Below are 8898 nucleotides of genomic sequence, written 5' to 3'. Positions count from 1 at the left end.
GTGTACCAAATTTCAAGTCTCTACAATAAAGTAACTGAATAGGAAAGGGTCTTTTGAAATTTTCTAGGGGGCGCTGTGGAGCCGTTTCTTTTGCGATATCTGCGTTACCTGAAAATACGTAAATTTTTTACAGTCTATGGGCACACCAATTTTGGTGAGTTTTTGGATATTATAAAGCCCCCAAAAAGCCAATTCATTTGTCAGAAGAAAAAAAATAAAAATAAAAAAAATAAAACATTTGAAAAACAAAAGGCCTTTGCAGCGCTTAGCTGCTCGGGCCTAATAAGCATTTGAAAAACAATAGGCCTTCGCAGCGCTTAGCTGCTCGGGCCTAATTAAAGCTCCGCGGAGCCTCAAGCGGCCCTCGCAGCCAAGCGCCGCTCCGGCCTATAGCCACCGCGGGGGATCCAGCACCGCCGCCTGCCTGCCACCGCATCCCTGTCGCACAGTTGAGGCGCGCGTCTGCCAGGCAGTTCACACCGTTGAGTTCGGCATGGTTCCCTGGCAACACACCACAAATTTGGTGCAGATCGGTCGATGTAGAGAGGAGATATTGGTGATGGGATGACCTAGGGGGTGCTGTGGAGTAAAATCACAATTCAATCCTGTTGGGCTCTTTAGCATTGAACAAATGTCAAACGTATCCAGTTTGGTGCCAATCAGAAGATGCGTGTGTGATTCAGAGACAATTGTATGCATATGGCGAAGGACAGCCAGTTGGCCACGCCCCCATGGGTCAGAGTTCATCATCACAGTTCATCATCAGGTCATATTATGTCAGGTGGTAGAATATTAATTCCATATGTATTACTCAGTAAAAGTAAGACATACAGTAGAAAAAACAGGTGACTTCCTGTCGGAAGTGGACGGTGCTAAGGTTACGTCATCATCAGACCATGAGAATGTAATGAGGGTTGGTCAGAAGTGAGACATAGGAAGTCTGAAGCAGCTGTGACTTTGTATGTGGAAGTTATGTCACTTTGATGTTTTATGGCGAATAGTCAAAGTTTGGCACTTAGCCACGCCCACATGCTTTGACATACAAAAATTCCTGTGATAACTTTAGACCTTTAATGTCTGAGCTCTCTGCTGACTGAGCTTGAAGTCTGTATGTGAAATGCTGTAGGAGTAGTTCGATCAAATATGACGTCTCTGAAAAACAGGAAATGGCGCATTTGATCCAAAATGGCTGACTTCCTGTGGGGTTTTGACCATGGCTCCAAGAGACCTTTTTGTAGGACCTGACAAGATACACATGTGTACCAAGTTTCATAATTCTAGGTAAAAGCATGGCTTGGAGCTGATCAATTAAAATATTCTAGGGGGCGCTATAGAGAAATTAGGCCACACCCACAAAATATTGTTATGGATTCCTGTCGAGAGGCCCACAAGGATCCATCCTAGTGAGTTTGGTATAGCTGGGCTTGAAACTGTGGAATTCACGGCCAAACGAAAGTAACTTCGCCACGCCGCCACGCCCACCTACTCCATCGAAAACAAACAGGGTTGGAATCCATAACACACATACATGTTTTATGTCTGTGGACACAGTTTCATGTTGATAAGGTCAAAGGGGTCAGATAGCGACCATTCAGAGTAAAACATAACACTTCCTGTTCTCAGGGGGCGTGGCCTCAGTGATGTCATCAATTGACCATTGATTATTCTAGGGGACCCGATGATGATCAATCACTGAAAGTTTGGTGCCTCTGTCTGCTTTTGTGTAAGAGTGTTAACAGTTCCGTGATTAATGTCAAGTTGTCATAACAAAGATAATTTTGTCTAGGTTAATGACAAGGTAAGGTAAGGTAATTTTATTTATATAGCCAGTGATTCTTGAGAATAGGGATAAAACGCAAAATTTGAATAAAATATACACAAAATATAATTTTTTCAAATATTTGACTAAACTAACCTGGGTCATGTGAGCACAACAATGTATATTTTCCAGGTATTTGCTGAATATTTTTTTATTTTAAACATTGTAGTCGGTGGATGATGCCTGTAAAAGCCCTTGTCCAGGAGCAGAACTCAATACATTATAATAGTTTAAAATAATTAAAGAAATACTAAAATTATATATTATGACAATTAAGTATAAGTAGTCGTATAAATAATTATAAAGGTATAATTAATTATACCTTTATAAATAATAAAGGTATTGTTTATAATTATTTATATTTATAATTATAAGTAGTATCATAAATAATTATAAAGGTATCAATAAATTGAATTAAAAAGCATTTTTATATATTTTCCAACTCCATTGAAATTTGTCCCTAGTTCTTGTCAACACCGTCAGAATGAAAAGAATGTAAAAAAAAATCAGGCATTATTGGGGGGCACCAGAACTTCTGAGGACCCCATGACCACTCCCTTTCTCTTTCTTTGCTAACAGGGCTAGTTAGCTCTGGTTAGCTTAAGTTATTCTTTAGTTTTTTCTTCTTTTTATTCCTAAGTTGCTCATCACAACCATGATGTGTCAACACCATAACTGACAATTTACAAAACTTTGATGAAATTTTGTGAAATAAAAGCTTAATTTTGGTATATTATAAAGATTTCATGGACCTGATGAGCTACAACATGGCCTCCTTCAGAATAACATCATATAAATTGAGGTAGTTTGGCTTTTTGTCAACTCCGTCAGATGTCAACTCCATCAGAGTTTTTCTGACTCTTTCAGTGAAATTGTTGTCAAATCTCACTTAAATGTGCAATTAATTCATTTTAATGTATTTTACATAAATATCATTACTTCACATGTACCAAGTTTTTCATTTTACTCGCTAGTTTGTCACCATCTTCAGTTCTGTGTCAACTCCGTCATGCAGTGTCAACTCCGTCAAATGGCCTTTTGTTGTTTTTTGTTTTAAATATTTATTTTGTTTCTTGAGAAGCATTTGTCTGTAAAATGAGTAAAAATATCACTATTAGGGTCATTAAAAATTATTTTTTATTTATTTTTGTCAGATGGTGATGACAACGTTCTAGGTCAGGTCGATTAAAAATGTAATTTAAAAAAAAATGTTGCAACTGGGAGCCTGTACCTTAGCATCTTTACATTTCCAAAACATTATTTGTCATATTTGCATACATAAGGTTGAGAAATAAAAAAAAAATTATGGGAAAATTAAAACCCATTTTGTCCCTATTCTCAAGAATCACTGATAGCACATTTTCTGCAACAAGGCAATTCAAAGTCATTTACATGAGTTGAAAGGAAATACAAACAAAATAACAAACCAAAGGAAAAGAGGAAAGGATACATTAGGGCAGCTGGCAAGTTGTCATAACAAATACATTTTTGTCTAGATTAATGTCAAGACATTTTGAATAATGTCAACTTTGTATTAAAAGTGCAATGATTTACCTACCGAATGACACTTTATGACAACAGTCATAAATATTCTCAAAGACTTATTCATGTTGATGACAGTGTCACGTCAGTCTTATTCACACCCCTTTAAATAAAGTGTTACCAAATATTTTCTTCCATATTTGTCAAAATTGTCAGTATGTCATGACAGTTTGATATAACAGATTGTTTTAATTCCTCTGCCTTCTCCCACTGCTATCTAGAAACAACCAGTCAGAGGCAGGACGTAGGTCTTAACACTGTCAGTCAGAATCTCATGTGGCTGCTCATCCTCCTTCCCTCTCACCCCTCGCTCTGTGCTATGCTGCAGCCTGTATAGCCTGTTATGAATGCTCTAGTTAGCATAGCTATCAATGATGGAAGATAAAAGGTTTCCCTGTAACGATAAGTTGCTTCTCCGCCATTAGCACATTTATCAGTGAGTGAATGAGGTTGATTGTCAGTGCTAAGACCCTCCTCCTGGTTCTGATTGGTTGTTTTCAGTTGCTTTCACTAAGCTAAAACTAACAATAAAAACGTAACCAACCTATTTGCATACGTTGTATGCGGACTGTTACATCTAAAATTCACGAGCAGTAAATATTTTGTACTGTGTTGGACCAAAGAAAGCAAGCCTATAAAATTATAATGCTTTTGATGGGTCCAGTGGCGCAACTACACACTATTCAGGTGGATGCAAAAACATAGATCGGCGCCCCTCCTCCCCCCGACCGAGGGAAGGAACGTCAGGGTGAAGGAGCGACGCTCACTCAGCCGAAGGGTAAAACTCGCTACTTTTACCTCGTTATGTGCGCGAGGTGAAGGAGCGTAAGGCGCGCAGAAGTGTATGGGAAAACATAATCGGCGCGCCGCCCCCTCCAGATGGGGTTTTGGCGCCCCCTCTGGTGCTGCGCCCCTATGCGTTGCATACCCTGCATACCCACTTTTTGCGCCACTGGATGGGTCAGATATATTCAAGAAATTGTAACAGCACCTGCACAGTTGCGGCCCAATTTAATTGTTGTCATGGCAACACTCCTCTGTACATGAACACAATCAGTCTTCTCCAGCAAAAACAGTCGAAAATCTTCTTCTCCTGTTTGTCTGGGAAATACAGGAGCTCAATGTACAGGTCTGCAGATAGTTCTGCTTAGCAGTCTCATTTTCAGATATTGTTCCATAGATTTTTGTTCATCCAAATTTAGAAATTTTTATCCAAAAAGTATTCATGAACAGCAAAAAATTCAATACCTGAAAGATGTGTTCTAAGAAAGTGTCAGATTTTTTACTTTATTTTCTGACAGTCTTTTTTGTGGTGGCAAAGCATAAAGGTTAGTCTAATCTAATTGATGTAAAGCTAAATAGACATTAAAAACAACAACTGAGTCTAAGAGACTACACTACAGGTTTGCCAAAATCATTATTGTGTCTGTCGGTGAGTTTGTAATATAAAGTTGAACCAGAGGGTGGCAGTAATGAAACTCAATGATACCAATTGCCAAAGAAGAAGAAACATTAGCAGAGGCAGAATATGGCTTCCGGGCAGCAATGGGTGTTGGTAGAAATGGTACAAGCTTTTTATGAGGTAATGTTAGTCTTTTTAACCAGTCTATGGGGTATAATTTATGGCATGTACATACAGATTCATGATATTTAATTCACATCTTCCAGTTTAAAATATTTTGGAGCTTTCTAATTTGTTCACTGAGTCGGCCTGAATCTTCGTACCGCGGAAAACGGAGAGCAACGCAATAGGACCGGGGGACGACCGTAAGAGCGGGGGGAGGGAATTGTATAGCATAACGTAAGACTTGGGAGAGCAACTAACGTGAGAGCGGGGGGCACAAACGGGTATTACAGCTAAATCTGTGACCCATACTTTTCTGTGATCGCAGGGAGCGATAGAACGCAGGTACGTCTTGAATATCAGCGGGAAGAGTATTTACGTAAACTGCGTAAATACTGATACATCTGGGGTTGTAAACTTCACGGCTCCTTTATCACCATCACATTGACGGAGAAAATATAATGTATTACTTTGTATTTTACTCTGAAAACCGACGGACCATTGCCCTGAATGCCTATGTGCTGTTGTTAAAATATGTAAACCGTTTAATAAATCATTAAGCGATTAAGAAATGATTCTAAGTGCTCTGGTAGTTTTTAACACGGTTTCTGCCACCTCTTCATTACAGTCATATCACACTTAAAATAAAATGTAACCCTCAAATAGCCAGGATCACACTGGCCATCATAATCTGTGACCAGTCTGGCTATTTGAGGGTTAAATATTAATACAAATACACACAGTCTGTGAAAAATAGCTGTTTTAAACTCTGACATTATTTACTGGCCTGTACAGTAACGTCAGTAAATTATTACTATGATCAACTGTCCACTAAAATGGAAACATTAGGTATGGCCTAATTCCTCCACAGCGCCCCCTAGACAGGGATGTGCATTGCCTAATGGACCGGTGCGGTGCGTGAACTGCGTAAGATCAGTGACGTCAGCGAGTGGGTGGAGCTGCTGGAGCTCACGGTCGGCGGTAGCCATGAGGCTGGAACGCAGCTGAGATGCCAATGCTGCTTGCAGCTTTAATCTCAACGTATCTTTTTCGATGTAGCTATTCTTGGTGAAGTGTTTTTGTATCCGTGCCACCGAGAGGTGCAGGGGAGTTAAATAATTACATAAAACTTTGAATTTAATTTGATCTGCTGCTTTCCTTCTTAAAATATATTTACTTGGGAACAAAACAAATTCAAAAGGATACTTAGACCATTCTTGACTGTTTCTACAAAAGTGAGCCTGGTATGTCACAGAGATATTTTCAAAATGCATGCCTGTGTCTAAACTTCTCAAAATCTTAAGTAAATGTTCCTTTTATATCCCCCTGCTCATTTGGGTTTGCTTTGTGGTGAATAAAATATGTCAGGAACATATTTATATCAAGATTATCAGCTTCTCTCTGCTACATTGCTTGGAAAGCAGAAAGGACAGACTCGGTTTTTCCAGGCATAGCTTTTCCAATTTGGTTTTATTGTGTTTTACATGGTGGAATCTGCTGTGTGTTGTACATTTGAAATTAAATTTAAAAACCCGGAGACTAACTATTTAACATGCACTTTTAAAAATATGGTAGCTCTTGCTCCATTATTCAGGATTCTTTGACTATATATTGTGTTTTCTGAATCCACTGATTTCTAAACTTTAAGTCTTTGAACTGATCACCAGTTCAAAGACTCCTTAAATGAATCTTTGTGCTGGTCTTCCCCAGGCTCCTGCATATCACCTAATTCTGGAGGGCATCTTGATATTATGGATAATCAGACTTTTATTCTCCAAGACCTACAAACTTCACGAGACTTACAAACTGACAGAAAGGGTGAGCGTAGCACAGTAAAACCCAGATTACTAAAGTTTCTGAAATTGTACACCACCAAACAGTTGTTACCTGGATTTCTGTTACAGGAAAAAGAGGACCTGATAGAAGAATGGCAGCCAGATCTTCTTGTCCCTCTAATTTCAAAAGACCATCCTTCCCTTAAATACAACATTGTTTCAGGGTAAAACAGCATTTTATCCTTTTTCTTTCTTCTGTAATATCACATAATCATCCATCCATTTTCTTCCGCTTATCCGGGGTCGGGTCGCGGGGGCAGCAGCTTCAGAAGGGAGGCCCAGACTTCCCTCTCCCCAGCCACTTCTTCCAGCTCCTCCGGGGGAATCCCAAGGCGTTCCCAGGCCACCCGAGAGACGTAATCCCTCCAGCGTGTCCTGGGTCTTCCCCGAGGCCTCCTCCCGGTGGGACGTGCCCGGAACACCTCACCAGGGAGGCGTCCAGGAGGCATCCTTACCAGATGCCAGAGCCACCTCAACTGGCTCCTCTCGACGTGGAGGAGCAGCGGCTCTACTCTGAGTCCCTCCCGGATGACCGAGCTTCTCACCCTATCTCTAAGGGAGAGCCCAGCCACCCTGCGGAGGAAACCCATTTCGGCCGCTTGTACCCGTGATCTTGTTCTTTCGGTCATGACCCAAAGCTCATGACCATAGATGAGGGTGGGAACGTAGATCGACCGGTAAATCGAGAGCTTCGCTTTTTGGCTCGGCTCTCTCTTCACCACGACGGACCGGTACAGCGCCCGCTTCACAGTAGACGCTGCCCCAATCCGCCTGTCGATCTCCCGTTCCCTTCTTCCCTCATTCGTGAACAAGATCCCCAGATACTTAAACTCCTCCACTTGAGGCAGGACGACCCCCTGACCCGGAGAAGCACTCTACCCTTTTTCGGCTCAAGACCATGGCCTCGGATTTGGAGGCACTGAGCCTCATCCCGGCCGCTTCACACTCGGCTGCGAACCGCTCCAGTGAGAGCTGCAGATCACGTTCCGATGACGCCAACAGGACCACATCATCCGCAAAAAGCAGAGATGCGATCCTAAGGCCACCAAAACGGATCCCCTCAACACCTCGGCTGCGCCTAGAAATTCTGTCCATAAAAGTAATGAACAGAATTGGTGACAAAGGGCAGCCTTGGCGGAGTCCAACTCTCACCGGAAACGAGCCCGACTTACTGCCGGCAATGCGGACCAGACTCTGACACCGGTCATACAGGGACCTGACAGCCCGTATCAAAGGGCCCGGTACCCCATACTCCCGGAGTACCCCCCACAGGGCCCCGCGAGGGACACAGTCGAACGCCTTCTCCAAGTCCACAAAACACATGTAGACTGGTTGGGCGAACTCCCATGCATCCTCCAGGACCCCGCTGAGGGTGTAGAGCTGGTCCAGTGTTCCACGACCAGGACGAAAACCACACTGCTCTTCCTGAATCCGAGGTTCGACTATCCGACGGACCCTCCTCTCCAGGACCCCTGAATAGACCTTACCAGGGAGGCTTAAGAGTGTGATCCCCCTGTAATTGGAGCACACCCTCCGGTCCCCCTTTTTAAACAGGGGGACCACCACCCCAGTCTCCCAGTCCAGGGGAACTGCCCCCGATGTCCATGCGATATTGCAGAGTCGCGTTAGTCAACACAACCCCGCAACATCAGGAGCCTTAAGGAACTCCTGACGGATCTCATCCACCCCCGGGGCCCTGCCACCGAGGAGCTTTTTGACCACCTCGGCGACCTCGTCCCCAGAGATTGGAGAGCCCAGCCCAGAGTCCCCATGCTCAGCTTCCTCAACAGAAGGCATGTTGGTGGGATTGAGGAGGTCTTCGAAGTATTCCGCCCACCGGCCCACAACGTCCCGAGTTGAGGTCAGCAGCGCACCATCCCCACTATAAACAGTGTTGGTGCTGCACTGCTTCCCCCTCCTGAGACGCCGGATGGTGGACCAGAATCGCCTCGAAGCCGTACAGAAGTCTGTCTCCATGGCCTCTCCAAACTCCTCCCACGCCCGAGTTTTTGCCTCAGCGACAACCCGAGCCGCATGCCGTTTCGCCCGCCGGTACCCATCAGCTGCTTCTGGAGTCCCACAGGCCAAAAAGGCCCGGTAGGACTCCTCCTTCAGCTTGACAGCATCCCTCACCGAAG

At 43.3% G+C, this 8898-nt stretch overlaps 1 protein-coding gene across 2 annotated transcripts in view; it reads left to right on the top strand.

The window, feature by feature from the left end:
* Window positions 1–4828: 4828 nt before the first annotated feature.
* The window catches only part of sptlc1 (serine palmitoyltransferase, long chain base subunit 1), a 44940-nt gene continuing 40870 nt past the window's right edge, over window positions 4829–8898 (top strand). Inside the window, exons 1-3 of one of the 2 annotated variants that reach the window (XM_008423818.3) lie at window positions 4829–4943; window positions 6636–6743; window positions 6830–6924. In XM_008423818.3, coding sequence (XP_008422040.1) covers window positions 4890–4943; window positions 6636–6743; window positions 6830–6924 — 257 coding nt within the window. In that variant the 5' untranslated portion in view covers window positions 4829–4889. Of the gene's footprint in view, window positions 4944–5164; window positions 5271–6635; window positions 6744–6829; window positions 6925–8898 lie in introns of those variants that run through there. The other variant, XM_081614024.1, reaches the window with a different exon arrangement.

The sequence above is a fragment of the Poecilia reticulata genome, chromosome 12 (genome assembly GCF_904066995.2).
Source record: "Poecilia reticulata chromosome 12, P_reticulata-male-v2, whole genome shotgun sequence".
In the NCBI taxonomy this organism is placed as follows: Eukaryota; Metazoa; Chordata; class Actinopteri; order Cyprinodontiformes; family Poeciliidae; genus Poecilia; species Poecilia reticulata.
The sequence above is the reverse complement of the archived record's forward strand: the minus strand, read 5'-3'. Positions and strand labels throughout refer to the sequence as shown.